This window comes from Haliotis cracherodii, unplaced genomic scaffold, assembly GCF_022045235.1.
Source record: "Haliotis cracherodii isolate W230 unplaced genomic scaffold, xgHalCrac1.p SCAF_11, whole genome shotgun sequence".
In the NCBI taxonomy this organism is placed as follows: domain Eukaryota; kingdom Metazoa; phylum Mollusca; class Gastropoda; order Lepetellida; family Haliotidae; genus Haliotis; species Haliotis cracherodii.
Window position 1 is genome coordinate 28,658,581 of NW_027266266.1, and position 22,055 is coordinate 28,680,635.

Sequence of the window (22,055 nt, forward strand, 5' to 3'; positions counted from 1 at the left end):
TAAGAAAGATTGCACTGTTGAGAAGATTTTATTTCTGTGTAAAGATATGCTTTATACAATGTAACTGTCCTCAATGACAAATGGAGCATCAGAAATGAGAAACACAGGCAAGTATGTCATAGGTCACAGGAAATGTTGTCCCTTTCAAATGTTCCAAACTGAACTAGAAAGTTCCCCTACAAATAATGTGCATACCTTCTCTGGTGCCAGGCATGTTCCCTTTGTTATACATGCACATATCAGCAATACCTCAATGTTATATAACCTTGTACAACAAATGCTTTTAAAATGTAGAGGAGACATGATTCACTTACAGCTGTGATTATTTACACAGGCAAACATCTCTGCCACACTGTATCAAACTGTTTCATGATTCCCTCCCAGAGAAATACCTGTAAGATCATTAATACATTAGGAAAAAGTATCAATAAATACAAATGAAGACATCCTGTGACACATAAAACATGACAATGCAATTGACATGTTTTGCCTTGTTCCATGATTGTAAGTATATTTGTACAGATTCAACCAATCTACACAATACATACATCTTACTCTGAACAAAAGGATGAAGACCTTCCTTGCCCCTTAGCAGCCCACCATTTGTAACGTATGATGGTATCCAGCAATAGTCAACATATAAGCAGCACTTGGGAGCTGTCGGATGTATGTACAGGACCAGGCACACACTCTTCCCAACAGCTTCTACATACACATGCTGAGGCAGACACCACCTGGTTGTTCACTTGCTGTAGATGAGGCACCTGGTCATATCAACTTCCAGCTGAGAGATGATCTCTCAAGCTGGCACAACAAAAGCACTGCTCCTGTCATTTTCTTGGTGTTCAGCGCTCATCGATGAGGGGAGTGGCATCTCCGCCATCTGGACTACTGTCCAGCATGGGACTAGGTGAGGGTCGCACACGAGGAGAACTATGAGAGCGAGGTGTTGTTGGCTTGCGGGAATCCTGCTTCCTCTTTGCCCACATCTCGGCTGCCTTGGCCCAATCAGTGGCAGCAGGGGTGGAGGGTGTGGGCCGTGGCGTCATCCGCTGCGTTGTCTGGCCCGGTGTGGTTCTGTGTTGGGGTGTACGTGCAGGAGTCCTGGGTGTAGTGGGTGGCCAGGCAGTGCGTGGTGTAGGGTTGTAGGAAGGCGTGTTGATGGGCTGCCCTCCTGGAGTAGTGGCTATCTGGCCATGGTAGGAGGGGGTTACAAGTGGAGTCATGCCCAGCGGTGTTGGTTGCTGGAACATACACAGATCATCATTTATTTTCATTCTTCTTTTTTTCCACTAAGAAAAAATCATCTTTTCTTTCTTTTTTTGTCATTTACAAAAATAAATACAATTTCCACCTTCAAAGAATAAAGTAACATTTCAATTTCATAGCATTGTCCTTATGTTTTATACCAATTGAGAATTCTATTCAATAATGTTAATGATATCAATTGTGGGATTGTCTGAGGTCAGTTTCTTTCCATTTTACAGTCCCAGAAATTTAGTAGTAGTTTTTTTTATATATATACACTCTGCATTGGTATAACAACAACTTACCTGGTAACCAAAACCACCACTGTATGCACCGGCGAAGTTGCGGTTTGCCCCAAATTGTTGCGGTGTAGCATTGGCTACCTGTGCAAGCGTGTTGTAGATGTTGTTGGGGAGGACGGCTGCTGCTCGCTGGATAGTGGCGGGATCCACATCTGAAAGAGGAAGCATTTGCTGGATGAGCAGTTCACTTCATTTTGCAACATTGTCAAAATATTCATGTCTACAGCATTGTTGGTCATAATTAACAAGGAAGAACTACTCACTCTGAAGGTTGATGCTGGGCGTAGGGTAGGCTGAAGACACCATCGGGGTGCGTGAACTGGCTGGGGTGCCTGCAACAACACACAAGGCATAATGTAAAGGCTAAACGTCATGTAAACTGACTAAGGGTGTGTTGTACATCAGTAAACTGAGGTTCATTCTTTCCTTGATATGCTTCACAATATCATTTCTTAATGTTCAGTTTTTTGGGTGAATTCAAATAATGAATTGTATCACGTGTTTAAAGTTAAACACTTGCCAAATAACCGGAGCATGCGTTTTTGTTGAATGAGTAGATGTACCAGCATCTTGTTTTGTTTCATTTATGAACTTCATTTCATACACTTGGTGTTTCAAAATGTTCTGAATTCAAAATTTAGAATTATACAATATATCATGATTCATATCACAATACCACCTTGTTCATCGTAAAATCTTGTGATTCACCTTCAACATCCAATACCCATCCCTAATACCATTGTACAAAGCTAGGTGATCGTAACTCCCATCCCAAACAGAGACTTACGTTGTTTTGTATAACGGCACCATGTTGTACATGATGTGTAAACTATCATTGTCACAGATCAGTTCTTTTTGTTTTAATTCTCCAGTACAGTATGTGGTGCACCACATGAAATGGCCGTCTGTGTATAGATCATTTATGATAAGTAAACTGAATCAGTCCGACCATGTGCTGGAAGAGGCATGGGCTCTCACCTGGAATGGGGTCTCTGAAGTGTTCCTTGAACCAGCGGATGAGAGAGTTGATGGAATGGAATATTTGTGTGCGGTACTTGAGACCCTCTGCTGTCACTGAGAAGTACTCATGACGGGGTTTGGTCCTGGGAAGGTAGGACAGCAGGAACTTACCAGGGTACTGCTTCGACACACTGAAGTAGTACGGAATTCTACCAAACAAAACAAGTAACAATGAGCAGAATGAAATACAAAAACGGGAAAGAAATTTCACCATTACCTGATGCTTATAAGATCTGACAAATAACTTTAATGAATGATATTTCTCTGCATGAAATTTTAATTGCCTAGGTTAGGCATTCTTTTTCTTGTTTATTTTACTGATCAGAAGATGAGACAAAAACTCAAAAATGTTATTTAACTAGACGTGTTGGCATGTACCATCAAAAACACCCCTCAACTGCCATTTCTTCAAAGCTTCCAAAGTCATGAAATACCACCATGTACTTCCAGTCCAAAACCATTACTTCAATAATGTCATTGTCACGTTCTGAGGCATGGTTTCCTCTACAGCCGTGAAGCTTTTAGATGTGCATGGTACACATACGGGTGGGCCCCCATCAGAGGTTAAGGTCATCTTTGAGGTTATTGTGATGCATGGTTGTATTAATTGCCAGTTACCAACTTCTAATTGTTAGGATCTTAATAGTGAGAGTGAGTATGGTTTTACGCCGCTTTTAGCAATATTCCAGGAATATCACGGCGGGGAACACCAGATCTGGGCTTCACACATTGTACCCATGTCGGGAATCAAACCCGGGTCTTCGGCGTGACGAGCCAACGCTTTAACCACTAGGCTACCCGACCGCCCCTAGGATCTTAATAAGAAACTCACATTACAATGTCTCACAACAACCTCAACACTGACCTTGACCTTTGACTCGTGTTTAAGATCACAATACACAGCAAACTATAACATGAGTTATTGTTATACCACATAATTACTGTATATCAAATATTTTATGATACTTGCAGAATGTCATAGCTGGATAAACAATCTAACTATGCCAAAATAAAAATGATATGTTATTCCCCACAGCAAATACTTGCTGCATGTTAAAGTAAAGGCCAAAAGTGAAAATTTTACACCTGTTTAAAATTGGATCAGAATTCTGTGAGACGATTTTAGATACACCATGTAAATATGAACAAGTTTAGAACAGTCAAATGAACACCAAGAAAACAAAAATCTGCCATTATGGTTTCTGGCGGAATAAGATGAGAATCTGTCTTTAAACAATCAGGAACACATCCCTCTGTTGCTACACACCACAATAAAGGTTCAGTTTTCTTAGCCTTGAGAATTCTGAGAAGATTGTAAAGGAATTCTTCATTGTTAAAAGAACCAACATAAGATTTTTCTTTTGAATGTTTTGTTGTGAGTGTTATCATGGTACTAAACATCCAACTAAGTTCAGATTTATCTGACTGACAAAGAACAACATGAATTACCATAAGCTCACTTGGACACTTGAGTCTTACTCAACACTGTTAGAGTGAACATAAGAATACAGGGATTCACCTGGATGGAGCCTTTTTCTTCTCTTCAATAAGTAACTTGTCAAGGATCTCTCGCTTGCCACCTTCAGCATCACGGTAGTACTTGAAGCCCACAATATCTCGCACATATGCTGCCATAGGTTGAATATGTCTTGCAATGATTTCATCCAGATCCTCAAATTCCTATTCATGCAATGATTTATATAATTGATATCGCTGTACCCGACAAGCAGTGCATCACCAGCCAAATCTCCAAGGGTACTCCTAATGGTAATACCTACAATTTCTGGCATATCATCCATTGAAATTCAAGCTTTTTATTGGTTTTTCCTTTAGGTCAAGTATCCAAGGACATCAGTAGAAACACAAGATTACAGTTAATCTCCATCACCAGCTAAAACTTTTCAGTCAATGAAAAGCAGTTGTATCTCTAAGGGACTTAAATTTGGGATATTGTACAGATAATGTGTGGCCATAACTGTTGTAAGAATATGCATTGAAAGAGTAGTGTTTCCACTCACCTCCTGTGCTATCCACAGTGAGCGCCCCAAGCTGAAGTCATTCTCCTTGCCCTCCTCACGAATGTCAATGTGTTGCATGATGTCGTCTGCAACCTTCCACGTGCAAGTCAAGTGGTTGGCTCCCTAGCCACATACATGCAATGTTTAGGGTCAAGTCACCAGATGCACATTGTCATCAATCAGACAATAGAATTGTAAGGGAGAATTACTGTTGGATATTTTACATTATCAATAAACAATAATGGATACCCCTATGATGCAGCATGAAATCTGGATTTATCTGGCTCTCTGGACATGCCTGATGTTTCCATTTTCAAGTTAACAGACAAGCAGATTTCCCTTAGTTACCTCTATTGACAAGAGTAGACGTGCCATGAGATGTGTTCAGCTCATCAGTTTATAGAGATTTCCCAATGACATCAAAAGTGGATTCATACAGTTAATTCTTGTTTTAATTAATAACTTGATGAAACTACCAGCAGTGAATGTGCATGCATACCTTGCTGCTTGGCCTGATGATGACATCCCCTTGGTCCATGTTGACCATCAGCTTCTCACACTCCTTGTACCCAATATTGTGGAAAGATGGGTGAACTATCACACGCTTTATGTAGGCTGAAAGGCAACACACAATACGTGAACAGTCAGAAAACATATATCTTAAGAATCTGGAAATAAGACTTCACCAATTCTTTACCAACTGTATGAAAATAACAAAGGCGACAAGATACACATGAGCTAATCAGTAACTATCATTTTTATGACAAACTACATGACAGCTAGTCACTCCATGAGACACAACATGACAACTAGTCACTCCATGAGACACAACATGACAGCTAGTCACTCCATGACACACAACATGGCAGCTAGTCACTCCATGACATACATGACAGCTAGTCACTCCATGACACACAAAATGACAGCTAGTCACTCCATGACACACAACATGACAGCTAGTCACTCCATGACATACATGACAGCTAGTCACTCCATGACACACAACATGACAGCTAGTCACTCCATGACACACAACATGACAGCTAGTCACTCCATGACACACAAAATGACAGCTAGTCACTCCATGACACACAACATGACAGCTAGTCACTCCATGACATTCATGACAGCTAGTCACTCCATGACACACAACATGACAGCTCGGCACTCCATGACACACAACATGACAGCGAGTCACTCCATGACACACAACATGACAGCGAGTCACTCTATGACACACAACATGACAGCTAGTCACTCCATGACATACATGACAGTTAGTCACTCCATGACACACAACATGACAGCTAGTCACTCCATGACACACAACATGACAGCTAGTCACTCCATGACATACATGACAGCTAGTCACTGCATGACACACAACATGACAGCTAGTCACTCCATGACACACAACATGACAGCTAGGCACTCATGACACTCAACATGGCAGCTAGTCACTCCATGACATACATGACAGCTAGTCACTCCATGACACACAACATGACAGCTAGGCACTCATGACACTCAACATGGCAGCTAGTCACTCCATGACATACATGACGCACAACATGACAGCTAGTCACTCCATGACACACAACATGACAGCTAGTCACTCCATGACAGCTAGTCACTCCATGACACACAACATGACAGCTAGTCACTCCATGACACACAACATGACAGCTAGTCACTCCATGACATACATGGCAGCTAGTCACTCCATGACACACAACATGACAGCTAGTCACTGCATGACACACAACATGACAGCTAGTCACTCCATGACAGCTAGTCACTCCATGACACACAACATGACAGCTAGTCACTCCATGACAGCTAGTCACTCCATGACACACAACATGACAGCTAGTCACTCCATGACACACAACATGACAGCTAGTCACTCCATGACATACATGGCAGCTAGTCACTCCATGACACACAAAATGACAGCTAGTCACTCCATGACACACAACGTGACAGCTAGTCACTCCATGACATTACAACATGGCAGCTTGTCACTCCATGACAGCTAGTCACTCCATGACACACAACATGACAGCTAGTCACTCCATGACACACAACATGACAGCTAGGCACTCATGACACACAACGTGACAGCTAGTCACTCCATGACAGCTAGTCACTCCATGACACACAACATGACAGCTAGGCGCTCCATGAGACACAACATGACAGCTAGTCACTCCATGAGACACAACATGACAGCTAGTCACTCCATGACACACAACATGGCAGCTAGTCACTCCATGACATACATGACAGCGAGTCACTCCATGAGACACAACATGACAGCTAGTCACTCCATGACACACAACATGGCAGCTAGTCACTCCATGACATACATGACAGCTAGTCACTCCATGACACACAACATAACAGCTAGTCACTCCATGACACACAACATGACAGCTAGTCACTCCATGACACACAACGTGACAGCTAGTCACTCCATGACAGCTAGTCACTCCATGACACTCAACATTGCAGCTAGTCACTCCATGACATACATGACAGCTAGTCACTGCATGACGCACAACATGACAGCTAGTCACTCCATGACACACAACATGATAGCTAGTCACTCCATGACACACAACATGACAGCTAGTCACGCCATGACACACAACATGACAGCTAGTCACTCATTGACACACAACGTGACAGCTAATCACTCCATGACAGCTAGTCACTCCATGACATTACAACATGGCAGCTTGTCACTCCATGACAGCTAGTCACTCCATAACACACAACATGACAGCTAGTCACTCCATGACACACAACATGACAGCTAGTCACTCCATGACACACAACATGACAGCTAGTTACTCCATGACACACAACATGACAGCTAGGCACTCATGACTCTCAACATGGCAGCTAGTCACTCCATGACAGCTAGTCACTCCATGACATTACAACATGGCAGCTTGTCACTCCCTGACAGCTAGTCACTCCATAACACTCAACATGGCAGCTAGTCACTCCATGACATTACAACATGGCAGCTTGTCACTCCATGACAGCTAGTCACTCCATAACACTCAACATGGCAGCTAGTCACTCCATGACATTACAACATGGCAGCTTGTCACTCCATGACAGCTAGTCACTCCATGACATTACAACATGGCAGCTAGTCACTCCATGACACACAACATGGCAGCTAGTCACTCCATGACATACATGGCAGCTAGTCACTCCATAACACACAACATGACAGCTAGTCACTCCATGACAGCTAGTCACTCCATGACACACAACATGACAGCTAGTCACTCCATGACACACAACATGACAGCTAGTCACTCCATGACACTCAACATGGCAGCTAGTCACTCCATGACATACATGGCAGCTAGTCACTCCATGACACACAACATGGCAGCTAGTCACTCCATGACATATATGACAGCTAGTCATCAACTGTTACTCCATGCCTATTTTACTCACTCTGTCTGGCCTGTTGTTTCTTCTTCTCCTGCTCCTTCTCAATGTCCTTCTTCTCCACATCGCAGTCGTAGTACACATCCCGCTGAGGTCTACAAGATACAACACACTGCTAACACCTGTGCAGGATTACATTACTTTCCTAGTTATCTTAATCTCAGTTATTTTCTAAGATTTAATCACAAAAAGATGTTTACTAACTTCCAAGTGCCTTCCTTGTCGTGAAGATCTGAGGACTTGCAGGTCATGTCCACCTGGAACCTGTCGATGTCAATCTTTGTGATACGAGTGTGTATTGTCATCCCAACCTACAACACAATCACAACTATTTGGTCATGCATCTTTGTTTTGAAATGGTGATCAAAGTATTTTGTAAAATAATTCACAATTGGGTAATTGACAAGCATTTCTTGAAATGAAACTGCACTAATGTGTACCTCCCACAAATCAGACAGTGTGGAACTTTGATTTATTTCTGCATCATATCTTCTATCCTGACTATTGAAACGATGTAGAGCAACTTGCAAGGAAACCTCATTACCAGTCTTCTACAATCTGCTTGGAATGAATGCCAGTTCCTCATGTCCTGTGCAGGAGAGATTCCTACAAGTTTCCATTTTCAAGCTCACAAACAGCAGGCAAGTTTTTTTATTTTGATTGAACAATGGAACATCAATCAGCAAGTTTCACATCAGTCTTAACCTGTCACATGACCAGACCAACTAAGACTTGACCAAACTGACTGGCTATTATACTAAATATGTATGACATGATAAAAATAAATCAATATTTGTTAAAGCGAATATCTTGAAAAAAGGTCTTTGTAGAATGTGTTATGTTCTGTCACCAGGTTTGCTGAACGGCCAAGCCTGATATTTCATGTCAATAGCCCAATTATAGTTTAGCTCACCTTATTCTTTAAGTGGCATTCAAAATGTAGTATCAACGAAGACAGTTGACTTTTCAACTCCTATATTCTTTCAATCTGATGTTTTGGTTCTGATGCTTTATCAAGCTTGATAAAGGTACTAAAGTACTCACGGAAATGAAAAAAAACTGTTTTTCTCAATTTAAAAATCGACACAAAGTGATACGTAGCTGAAAATACGAAATAACAAAACAACTCGAAAAGTACTAGATTGGATTTGCTAGTTTGATCTCAGTGAACAATACAAAATGTACTTTACAAGAGGTAATTTGTCGGCACTTTCAACATTCAAAAATAAAAGTAAGTCCAAATTGACATAGCAGAAACAGACTATAGGCATTATGCACCTGTTCTCACCTGTCGTCAAGGTGTCATAGGTCACCTTGATCTACTTACACCTGGTTATGCCCTGTTTCACAATAGTCTGTTTTATTCACATTTTTACACACTTTTACGTGTAAAAAGGCATAAAAACATTTGATACGCTGTATTTGTGCCATGGCCCAATTAGTACTAATTTAGTTGTTTGAATATTTACATATTTTGTATATTAACTGCATTTATTTCAGATCTGAGGTCGAAAAAACAGGTTTTTTTCATTTCTGTGAGTACTTTAGCATCTGTCTCATTTACCCTGGTACATTTGGATAATACATATTGACTGTTCACATTTATAATGCAACATGATCTGTTATATTCAAAGTAGGAGGACAGTCAGTGCAATGACAGCATCAAGGTGTCCACCAATCCACAGTAGTTAGGGTCAGGTGTAAGATTATTACATCCCATGGTCATCTAATTACCCTCAACCAGGATGAATGCTAATGTTAGCTGATCCACAGAGTTCCTCTAGATAACCCTGCTAGCCTTACCTGTACTCTCTCCTCTGGGTTTTTCACTTGCTTGTCACTGATCATCTTTGTAGGGATGAAGCCTGTCACAGAGTTGTCCAAGCGAGTCTTCACACCAACTGCCGCCCCTGGACAGTTCCCAGCATCAAAGTGACTCCAAACCTGCCAGGTGACGAGCTCAGTGTATGCACGCAGACAACAACCAGTACCAGGACACCATACACTTTGGGCCAGCTCAGCTATTCATATTTTACCATCACAGAGCTTAAGAATTTTGGATAAGCCACATGTTGGACACCTAATTATTGATGACACAACTGATTGAGTATAGTGATAATTATATATCTATGTGGTACCTCACTCAATTCTGGGAAGTCATCCTTCTGACAGAATGGGCACTGCCATAGTCCTGACTCATCATTCCTGACAGGGTTGGCCTGGTCCAACTGGTCACCTTGTGGGCGCTTATGGGCAATCCCCGTCACTGTGCACATCACCAGTTTACCTGACACACATAACAAAATTGTTGATGCAGTAGAACAAATTACTGACTCCACATCCTCAAGATTAGTACTGGATGTTTTCATCTTATTATATCAATCCAACAGTTTCAACTGAATGCTCATGACTATCAATTACTAAAGCTTACAATGTCTGCTTACCAACATAGAATGTTTCTGGTGTTTCTTTAGTGATCATGTTGAATCTCTCTTCATTTGTGGGTGATCTGTATGGAGTTCGCAGGTCCTTGTAGCGTTGATTCAATTCCGCTCGGATGTCATACAGTGTAATGTGTTTGTCACCATAACCCTGGTAGCAAAATAAGAATCTGTGTTTCCTAAAACTTTCACATCAACATTTGACGTCAACAATAGATACACCTGATAAAACATATCATAATAAGCTGCTTTAATAATAGGACAAATTCCATTCAACAAGTGAATGCTGATAGTGCTACATCATTATTACTCATTGAATGGATCAATGTGCACTTGAATTTCATTCGCAGCTCCCTGGGGTGTATGAGGCGCAAGAAGGTTCACAGTCACACTGCCATCATATCCTACTGGGTACCCATTCCCTGCTGGTGCATATTTAAAAAAAAAGTTACTTGCTTCAGGAGACACCAAATATGGTTCAGTGTGGGGCAAAATGGAAACCCTAGAAACTATTACCCATCCAGCTACTCTCCGCAACCAATGTCAGCTAAAACTAAGTTAATTCCACCTGAATTGTGACCTGAGTGCTGTTCACAGGCCTACATGCTACCACAACAATTATCTTTTGTAATGCTTCTCCACAAGCTACCATACGGCTGACCACTGCCTTCTCTCTCTATCCTGTCACAGAAAACTAACCACTACCTTCTCTCTCTACCTGTCACAGAACTAACCACTGCCCCCTCTCTATCCTGTCACATAATCAACAACTGCCACCTCTCTATCCTGTCACAGAACAAACCACTGCTCCCTCTCTCTACCTGTCACAGAACTAAACACTGCCTTCTCTCTCTATCCTGTCCAAGAACTAACCATTGCCTTCTCTCTCTATCCTGTCCCAAAAGTAACCACTGCCTTCTCTCTCTACCTGTCACAGAACTAACCACTTCCCCCTCTCTATCCTGTCACAGAACTAAGCACTGCCTTCTCTCTCTACTTGTCACAAAACTAACCACTGCCTTCTCTCTCTAGCACACCACAGACTGCCTCCTCTCTCCAGCACACCACAGACTGCCCCCTCTCTCCAGCACACCACAGACTGCCTCCTCTCTCTAGCACACCACAGACTGCCCCCTCTCTCCAGCACACCACAGACTGCCTCCTCTCTATCACACCAGACTGCCTCCTCTCTCTAGAATAAGACTGCCCCCTCTCTCTAGCACACCAGACTGCCCCCTCTCTCTAGCACACCACAGACTGCCTCCTCTCTCTAGCACACCACAGACTGCCTCCTCTCTCTATCACACCAGACTGCCTCCTCTCTCCAGCACACCACAGACTGCCCCCCTCTCTCCAGCACACCACAGACTGCCCCCTCTCTCTAGCACACCACAGACTGCCCCCTCTCTCCAGCACACCACAGACTGCCTCCTCTCTCTAGCACATCACAGACTGCCCCCTCTCTCCAGCACACCACAGACTGCCTCCTCTCTCTATCACACCAGACTGCCCCCTCTCTCCAGCACACCACAGACTGCCCCCTCTCTCCAGCACACCACAAACTGCCCCCGCTCTCTAGCACACCACAGACTGCCCCCTCTCTCCAGCACACCACAGACTGCCTCCTCTCTCTAGCACACCACAGACTGCCCCCTCTCTCCAGCACACCACAGACTGCCTCCTCTCTCTATCACACCAGACTGCCTCCTCTCTCTAGAATAAGACTGCCCCCTCTCTCTAGCACACCAGACTGCCCCCTCTCTCTAGCACACCACAGACTGCCTCCTCTCTCTATCACACCAGACTGCCTCCTCTCTCTAGAATAAGACTGCCCCCTCTCTCTGTCACACCAGACTGCCTCCTCTCTCTATCACACCAGACTGCCCCCTCTCTCTAGCACACCACAGACTGCCTTCCCCTATCACACCAGACTGCCCCCTCTCTCTAGCACACCACAGACTGCCTCCTCTCTCTATCACACCACAGACTGCCTCCTCTCTCTATCACACCACAGACTGCCCTCTCTCTAGCACACCACAGACTGCCCCCTCTCTCTGGCACACTACAGACTGCCCCCTCTCTAGCACACCACATACTGCCTCCTCTCTCTAGCACACCACAGACTGCCCCCTCTCTCTAGCACACCACAGACTGCCTCCTCTCTCTCTAGCACACCAGACTGCCCTACTCTCTCTAGCACACCACAGACTGCCCCCTCTATCACACCAGACTGCCTCCTCTCTCTCTAGCACACCACAGACTGCCCCCTCTCTCTAGCACACCACATACTGCCTCCTCTCTCTCTAGCACACCACATACTGCCTCCTCTCTCTCCAGCACACCACAGACTGCCTCCTCTCTCTCCAGCACACCACAGACTGCCTCCTCTCTACAGCACACCACAGACTGCCCCCTCTCTCTGGCACACCACAGACTGCCCCCTCTCTCTAGCACACCACAGACTGCCCCCTCTCTCTAGCACACCACAGACTGCCCCCTCTCTAGCACATCAGACTGCCTCCTCTCTCTATCACACCAGACTGCCCCCTCTCTCTAGCACACCACAGACTGCCTCCTCTCTCTAGCACACCACAGACTGCCCCCTCTCTCTAGCACACCAGACTGCCTCCTCTCTCTAGCACACCACAGACTGCCCCCTCTCTCTAGCACACCAGACTGCCTCCTCTCTCTAGCACACCACAGACTGCCCCCTCTCTCTAGCACACCACAGACTGCCCCCTCTCTCTAGCACACCACAGACTGCCTCCTCTCTACAGCACACCACAGACTGCCCCCTCTCTCTGGCACACCACAGACTGCCCCCTCTCTCTAGCACACCACAGACTGCCTCCTCTCTAGCACACCACAGACTGCCCCCTCTCTAGCACATCAGACTGCCCCCTCTCTCTAGCACACCAGACTGCCCCCTCTCTCTAGCACACCAGACTGCCTCCTCTCTCTAGCACACCACAGACTGCCCCCTCTCTCTTTCTCCAGCACACCACAGACTGTCCCCTCTCCAGCACACCACAGACTGCCCCCTCTCTAGCACACCCCAGACTGCCCCTCTCTCTCTAGCACACCACAGACTGCCCCCTCTCTAGCACACCCCAGACTGCCCCTCTCTCTCTAGCACACCACAGACTGCCCCTCTCTCTCTAGCGCACCACAGCGCGAGAGAGGTGGCAATCTGTGGTGTGCTGGAGAGAGAGAGGGGGAACTCTGTCCAACTATCCACTGCCCCTCTCTTTAGCACACCACAGAACTAACCACTTCCCCCAATTTCCTGTCTCCCTTCTACCTCAATGCTAACCACTGACCTGTCTCTCCAACTCCTCAGCAAAAGCATCCAGATCCAGGTCCTTGAGTCTCTCGGGGCTCTCCAGGATCTCCTCTAGGGCACCAGCTGGGTTGGCATCCTCAGCCGTGTCATCATACTCCAGGGCATCTACTGCCATCTTCCTTGCCCACTCGTATGCCTCTGGATGAACTCGAGATGCATCCAGTACATCCACATAGTTGTCAGTACTAAACAGAAGCAACCATAGTCAACCTTGGACTAGAAAATATGTGCAAGCATATTTTCATATATAAATTAAATCAGGAATAACTCATATTATTTTGGACAGCATGTTTCCCAAAGAAAGACACACAAAATGTCAAGATTAATATTCATAGACTAAATTTTTAAGTGTACATTGTTTGTGAGAAAGATAAAGTTCAGTGAGTAATGTCAATACTAATAAAGGCAGATTATAGATCTCATTAAAAATATCTCAAGTAAATAGCAATACACACTCACATTCATTTAAGAAAACTCTGTAGAAAACTGACAACTAACACTAATAACCATCCAGCTCTTAAAAATTACCTGTCTCCTAGGCTGTTCGTGTCAATCTTAATGAAGCCAGCACAGTTGATGAAGACCTTCGGTCCCATGCTGCACAGGGACACAAGCTGGGTGCGGTTCTCCAGCCTCTGGTTGTTCTGCTTCAGAACCTAGACAAGACACAAACTGTATACCTCTCGCCTTCAGCATGCCTCATCATGCTCACGTAGCAAAAAACATTCATGTAAAACTTGATATGATTGATCCAACATACCTTGAGGAGATTACTGCCCTTCCTTGGACCAAGTCCACAGATGAACTGTACTAAAGATGATGTGTGCGAGTGAGTGATGGCCTCATTCACATCCACACCCACTTCATTCACTCTGTTGACAAACTCGAGGTACAGAGAATTCAGAAGATCTTCTTTTGATACAGAATCCTGCAGAAGAATAACACTTTCCTAGAAACAGTTGGACTCATAATATTCGAAATATGGTTTAACATTCTGTATCTGGCCAAGCATGGATAAGTCTATTTCTTGAATAAACAAGCCATGTTTCACTTCCACCTGCCTCCCATCCACACCTTTATCAGGAAATCTGTCAACTCACGGAAACAGATTCTGCTGCATTATCAATGATTATAGAATGGGTGGCCAAGTAGATGATGTAGTTATGATAATGCTCTTGTGTGTAGATATAATGCACACCAACCTGTTGTGGGTGATACTTCAAGCAGAGGATGTCCTCGTCTGCATTACACAGCTGGGCAAACTCCACAAGAGGATCTTGAAGTCGACGTGCAACTGACACTGCATGCCTCAAAACAGGGGGGTACTCGCGGAACTCTGCCTGAAATACAAGTCAACCTTACTCATTCTAAAGGACTGAATTTTACATTCATTTGGATATTCATATTGGTATACTTATTCTGACACAACACATTCAAATTTCCTTCTTCATTTCGATCACAGTACATAGATCCTAAAATGTGCCTCTTCTACATCTTGGGCGTCTCTGGCGATAGGATACAAATCAGTGTTATCTGCCCTTGATCCTTCACTGGCTTCTCATCAACACGTATAGTCTGGAAGTTAATTTAAGGTACCGACGTTTACTACAATATTTGAAAAAACTATTGGACCTACTCCAGTCAAAGTTGGTATGAGCTTATTAAACAGTCATACATAACTGGATATTACATCCAAAATAATATCTGTCTATTTAGCTATCACTATATTTCATCAACAACCAGACCTGTCACGGGTGGAACGAACATTCATTGTAACAGCCATCTGCATAATGCTACCCCTGCATCACAGGGCCATATGACACAGTTGAACCAATCAACTCAACTCGAAAGGTTGCACGGGAATCACGCACGCACGAATACGGTGTTAGCGTTGGGCGTCTCAAGCAGTTATTTAATAATACTTATCCAATTATTTTTTGCATTCTTTTTCAGGTCAGTGTTATTGACTTGAATGTATCATTCCTTGCCATATTATTATATTTCATGCATCATGTTATTAGGTGTAATATATCATACATAATTATTCATTTAGACAAATCATTGCTTTATGGTTTCGAAGACTGGATTAGACTATGCTGAGCAAGTACCATGTTCCCTAGTCCTGTATCACCTGTCATATCCTTACACTAACATACAAAGCTATGCTCCATGGTCGAACACTTGTGCAGCTTCAGATATGTGACGCAGGGGGGATCAGAATGTCAAGTTGTCTTTGTGTCAAAGGACACTCCTGTGCAATTCTTGTGTATCCAAACAATAGCCTGTACTTCTCTGACAGAGAACCCACTGGCCGTTAATGTCTGGGTGGATGTTCCACACATGCAGAACCAATGATCTTGACCTTCGTGCATGGATTGAGTTTCCTTGGGGCTCTTTAGTTCTTGGAACCAGTTTCCTGGGCCAATAAAAGCAGTTAGAAATCGTCTTCCTAAAATTCAGCAGTACTCTAGGTAGGGGTGTCACAATAAATCGAAATATCGATATATCGCTGTTGGTAAGCACTTAGAGACAATAAATCGATTATTAAATCAGTTTCCGATCAAAAGTATCGATTTCAATTAGGAATATCGATAGTTTCAATACAGTTTCAATAAAATACATGCAATGCTGTTCAAATTTGTTTTTCATTTGATCATGAGTGGTAGTAATTTACACATGGTAATGTCGAAATTTCTTTTTCTTAAATTATTAGGGTAAAGAAAAAACAAATCAGTCATATCTCAAACTTTTCTTTTTATTTGTTGTTATGGTTATCACATTTAAAGAAAACTTCAGTTCCAAGGTTTAATTCAACTCTAAAATCCTAAAACGATACACTGAAAACTATCAATATTTATTGCAATAGTTGCTTGCAATATAAATAGTTATCACAATAGTTTCTTTCAATATCAATAGTTTATCGCAATAGTGATTTCCAGACCAATAGTCACCCCTAACTCTAGGCAGTAGTGGTGGCAGTATAAAGGCATAGGCATAAAGTTCTCCCAAGATATGGCCACAGTGTCATGATCCCAGACCAGTGGATCTTAGATTATAGACATGAACACTGGAAACTGGTGGTTGTATTTTGTAGCAACCAGATCGATGTTTGATGTGTCCAGGTGCTGACACATATAAACTCGTACAAACCTGTAGAGGTTATGGATTCTCTGATGAAATCCTTCTTGGGGCACTTATTGCATTTTCCTTGCTCAAGAAAATCTACATGACATAGTTGTAACCATTTTCCTTAATAAAAAATGTTATCACACAAAAAACAAAGTTTTTGTATGATATATGACCACCCAAACGGGGCCTCACCCTCTACCGGTGACACACGCCGAGGGGAGCGACTCTCACCCAAATCACTTTTACAATGTCCCATAGCAGACGGAATGTGGGGAGGAGGGTGGACGTGCCCCAAGGAGGATTTCATCAGAGAATCCATAACCTCTACAGGTATGTACGATTCTCTTTCAAATTAAATCCTCCTTGGGGCACTTATTGCATCAAGATAGACCCATAAAGATAATAAAGGAAGTGGCATCTGTCTGCAATAAGCGTAAATAAACACGTCGTTTTACATGATAGAGAATTGGAACCCACCTTATAGTGAGGCGCCACCGTCGAGAGGCGGGGGCTTGAGACAGGACGTGGTCTGACCATATGCTATGAAAAAAGCCTCAGTAATGGGCTTATTATAAAGCGAGTGATATCTCAAGAATACCACACACCCCCCCCCCCCCCCCCCACCACACTTTTGTACAGGTAACAGGGACAATAATCACAAGGGTCATACGTCTTGTAGCTAGGCAGGCTTTAGGGTCACGGATAATTGAGCGAGTGCCGTGCGCAAAACGAGTGCATTATCGATTAGTAACGCCTACCAAGAATCGTCAGTCTTGGAGAGAAGAGAGGAGATGGAGCATTACAAAGTCAAGAAAAACCGGAGGACATTCTAAAATCTCGAAGACTCAATCGGCTAGAGATGTAGAACTCTGCCCAGTGCGGAGAACTGCCTGACCGAACCGAGCACGTTTCCTAGAGTGTTTGTCGATTTGGTAATGTTTGATGAATGTACTCGTCCGGCTCCAAATAGCCGCGGAGCAGATCTCCTCAATGGGCAGAGCTGCGGTATACGCTTTTGACGTAGCCACTGCCCTAACCGAATGAGCCTTCAACCCCTCAGGGGAGTCCCTCCCTTTGTTCGTATACGCCAAACAGATAGCAGAAACAATCCACCGTGAAATAGACTGTTTGCTCGTAGGGGAGCCAGCCTTCCCACAGCCGTAACAGTAGAATAATTGGTTATCCTTACTGATATCCTTAGTCTTGCTGCTACAGACCTTGAGTATCTTGCGGACATCCAAGACATGAGCATGTCTTGCAGAGGTCCCCGACGAGGAAGGCTGTGAAAGAGCAGGTAGCTCGATAGGAGCCGTCACGTGGAAAGCGTGTGCGACCTTGGGACGGTAAGAGGCCGGTAGGCGAATACTGACTCTAGCACGGTGAAAGACGGTCAGCTCAGGATCGGCAGACATTGCGTCAGTGTCGCCTACCCGTCTACCTGACGTCACCGCCTCTAGGAACGCCACCTTCCAGCTCAACAGCTGAAGGGAGAGAGACGACAGATCCGAAAGGAAGGACCAGTCAGCCAATCAAGAACAATTGACAAGTCCCAAGGAGGACTGATCCTGCCAAAAAGCGCTGCACTAAAGGGTGCGTACCCAGAAGTGCCTAGTCGATAGGGACGTGAAAGGCCGCAATGGCTGTTGAGGACCCCATGACTGTCGATGCGGCCAGGCCGGCATCAAGTCGTGATTGGAGGAACTCTAACATCGCGACTAGATCTGCAGAAAAGGGATCTGCATGCCCTCTATCGATGCACCAGCGCGCATAGCAGGCCCATCTATCCTCATATTGAACGTTTGTCGAATCCCTCCGCAAAGCCAGTATTGTGTCTGCAGCTCGTGCAGGAATACCGCTCTCCTGGAGGCAATTCCCGACAGTGGCCAGGCCACCCACTGCATCCTGGGATTTGGGTGGAGTGCCCTGTTCTGGAATAGGAGGTCCGGTCGTAAAGGTAATAGAACAGGAGGCTGAGCCAGAAACCTGAGTATTACGGGAAACCAACTCTGCGCCGACCAAAGAGGTGCCAGTAGCACAAGAAGCCGTGCAGAGACCTTGGACCCAAATCTCTCAGGGAGATTCCTTCATAGAAGTATGATGGGATCGTCCATTGATGCATGATGGCTGGAGATGACGTTGCTGTGGACTAAGCTGAAGACATCCTCTCTCTGTTGTGTCCTGCACTGAAATCAACAATCCTCAAGTATACTGTGAGGGATCAAGGGCAGATAACTCTGATTAGGAACCAAGGACAACAGGGGCCCCAGATGTAAAAAGAGGCATGTTTTTGGTTCTGCGTTAAATGATCAAAGTGAAGGCGGAAATTACAATATGTTGTGTCAAGATAATCTTCAGTCAATCTTCGCTTGTAATTCTTTGTGTCAACATTACCTGTGACTTGTTGCTGGCCTCGTACACCATAGCCAGCTCGTTGTCCATGAGCTCCACACTGATGGGGGCCATCTGCTCCTCCTGTTCCAGGTCACCGATCAGCTGCTTGATGTCCTCAATTACCCGCAGAGCATCCCTGCAACACAGGACCATACATTATCAATGGGCACCCCTGTAAGACAGCATCAATGGACACCCCTGTAACACAGGACCAAACATTATCAATGGGCACCCCTTTAACACAGGACCAAACATTGTCAAAGGGCACCCCTGTAACAACACTTTTTATCTTCATATATTTAACATGTCCCTCCAGAAACTTGTATCTTGAATCATTTGAAAGTGAACACATCAGGTTACACCTAACCTCCCTTATACACATTTAGCTGGGATGTTCATGGACTCATGGACTAACTCACCTGGACTCTGCGGTGACAGCTACCACATGGGGCTTCTTTGTAGAAATAAAGTCTTTCAGCTTCTCCATCTCACTCTCCTACAACATCAACAGATCCTTGATGTACGCCCCTCTCACTGTAGCCATGTCACATATCATATACATATAGCCCAACACTTAGGCCTACATCCTGTCATACATCTGGAGCAAGATATGGTTTCCACATTTCACATTTCCATCTGTATCCGTTTCTCATGTCCTGTCAGTCCTACTCCGACTCCTACTACTACTACTACTACTACTCTCTGAATATCACAATCCCTACCTTGGCATCTCTGTCCATCTGGCGCCAGGCATTGCGACGTTTCAAAATGTGCTCCAGTCTGATGAAGTCGGTCACCTCACCATCTCCATCAATCAGTGCCCCAAAGGCTGTACTGTCCCTGTATTTATACACAAACCATTATTAATGTCTGCCATGAGCCTACACTTAATGTGCAGATGTACAAAGCTGAAAGTTTGGCATGCAATCGTAACTGTAATCCACTCACACCCCTCCCTATCTGTCTGTGCCCTTCCCCTTCCCCACACTCACCACCCGCTGTGCCGTCCTCCTCCCCTGTCAGTGCTGAATGAGATTTCCCCTTCCCCACACTCACCACCCACTGTGCCGTCCTCCTCCCCTGTCAGTGCTGAATGAGATTTCCCCTTCCCCACACTCACCACCCACTGTGCCGTCCTCCTCCCCTGTCAGTGCTGAATGAGATTTCCCCTTCCCCACACTCACCACCCACTGTGCCGTCCTCCTCCCCTGTCAGTGCTGAATGAGATTTCCCCTTCCCCACACTCACCACCCGCTGTGCCGTCCTCCTCCCCTGTCAGTGCTGAATGAGATTTCCCCTTCCCTCCACTCACCACCCGCTGTGCCGTCCTCCTCCCCTGTCAGTGCTGAATGAGATTTCCCCTTCCCTCCACTCACCACCCGCTGTGCCGTCCTCCTCCCCTGTCAGTGCTGAATGAGATTTCCCCTTCCCCACACTCACCACCCGCTGTGCCGTCCTCCTCACCTGTCAGTGCTGAATGAGATTTCCCCTTCCCCACACTCACCACCCGCTGTGCCGTCCTCCTCCCCTGTCAGTGCTGAATGAGATTTCCCCTTCCCCACACTCACCACCCACTGTGCCGTCCTCCTCCCCTGTCAGTGCTGAATGAGATTTCCCCTTCCCCACACTCACCACCCGCTGTGCCGTCCTCCTCACCTGTCAGTGCTGAATGAGATTTCCCCTTCCCCACACTCACCACCCGCTGTGCCGTCCTCCTCCCCTGTCAGTGCTGAATGAGATTTCCCCTTCCCCACACTCACCACCCGCTGTGCCGTCCTCCTCCCCTGTCAGTGCTGAATGAGATTTCCCCTTCCCCACACTCACCACCCGCTGTGCCGTCCTCCTCACCTGTCAGTGCTGAATGAGATTTCCCCTTCCCCACACTCACAACCCGCTGTGCCGTCCTCCTCACCTGTCAGTGCTGAATGAGATTTCCCCTTCCCCACACTCACAACCCGCTGTGCCGTCCTCCTCACCTGTCAGTGCTGAATGCCACCCCGAGGACCTTGACCCCATGGTTGTCATCATAGTCATAGTCGTCCTCTAGTTGTTGGTCCACCTGGTAGGGAGCCACTTTCAGCCAGTTGTACAGCTTGCGACTACAGGCCTGCACTTGCCATACACACAAATATGGGAGAAACATGTATACGAGTAAAAGTATGTGCTTTGTTTATGTACATCCTGATTGCACCAGGAGAAACACTTAATGCTTTTTCTTGTCTTTTTTATTGCTTTCCATTTCTCCATTCTAACTGTGCATTATATTATCGTTTTGAAATTACAGAAAAAAAAGGTTCAGCAAGATCTTACAGACACACATCACATGGAACAAAATAGATCACAGTGCATTGAAACATATTATCCCTACTGCTGCCTTAAGAATTATGCACGCACGCATGCTCGCACACTTAGCTGTTAATAGCTAAGGTGCTGAAACATTTTCTTCAAATGTGCAGAATCAAGAGTTACATCCCTTTCAGAAACCAATGTTTTCTGATACAACTGGGCAAGTTCATTCCTAGTCATTCCCATGGGTAATTGATGTGGGTCTAAATCAAATTGAAAGAAATATTTCACCAATATGTCAGGGGGAGGAGAATTGGCTTCACACATTGTACCTTTGATGGGAATTGAACCTGGGGGTTTGACATGACAAGCCAGCATATAAAGAACAATTAGGGTACCCCAA

The 22,055-nt window shown here is 44.9% G+C and overlaps 1 protein-coding gene across 2 annotated transcripts in view; it reads right to left on the reverse strand.

Annotated features, from left to right (window-relative positions):
- Positions 1–14: 14 nt before the first annotated feature.
- The window catches only part of LOC139456396 (transcription elongation factor SPT6-like), a 51,591-nt gene continuing 29,550 nt past the window's right edge, over positions 15–22,055 (reverse strand). For both annotated transcript variants that reach the window (XM_071238088.1, XM_071238089.1), the window contains exons 19-38: positions 21,343–21,473; positions 20,089–20,206; positions 19,786–19,862; positions 19,367–19,502; positions 15,049–15,186; positions 14,607–14,774; positions 14,375–14,502; positions 13,824–14,031; positions 10,507–10,654; positions 10,201–10,349; positions 9,866–10,006; positions 8,267–8,373; positions 8,069–8,157; positions 5,088–5,203; positions 4,589–4,711; positions 4,090–4,250; positions 2,529–2,719; positions 1,814–1,882; positions 1,554–1,702; positions 15–1,244 (exon numbers count right to left, since the gene is read on the reverse strand). In XM_071238088.1, the coding sequence (XP_071094189.1) occupies positions 846–1,244; positions 1,554–1,702; positions 1,814–1,882; positions 2,529–2,719; positions 4,090–4,250; positions 4,589–4,711; positions 5,088–5,203; positions 8,069–8,157; positions 8,267–8,373; positions 9,866–10,006; positions 10,201–10,349; positions 10,507–10,654; positions 13,824–14,031; positions 14,375–14,502; positions 14,607–14,774; positions 15,049–15,186; positions 19,367–19,502; positions 19,786–19,862; positions 20,089–20,206; positions 21,343–21,473 (2,946 nt within the window). In that variant the 3' untranslated portion in view covers positions 15–845. The remainder of the gene's footprint in view (positions 1,245–1,553; positions 1,703–1,813; positions 1,883–2,528; positions 2,720–4,089; positions 4,251–4,588; positions 4,712–5,087; positions 5,204–8,068; positions 8,158–8,266; positions 8,374–9,865; positions 10,007–10,200; positions 10,350–10,506; positions 10,655–13,823; positions 14,032–14,374; positions 14,503–14,606; positions 14,775–15,048; positions 15,187–19,366; positions 19,503–19,785; positions 19,863–20,088; positions 20,207–21,342; positions 21,474–22,055) is intronic.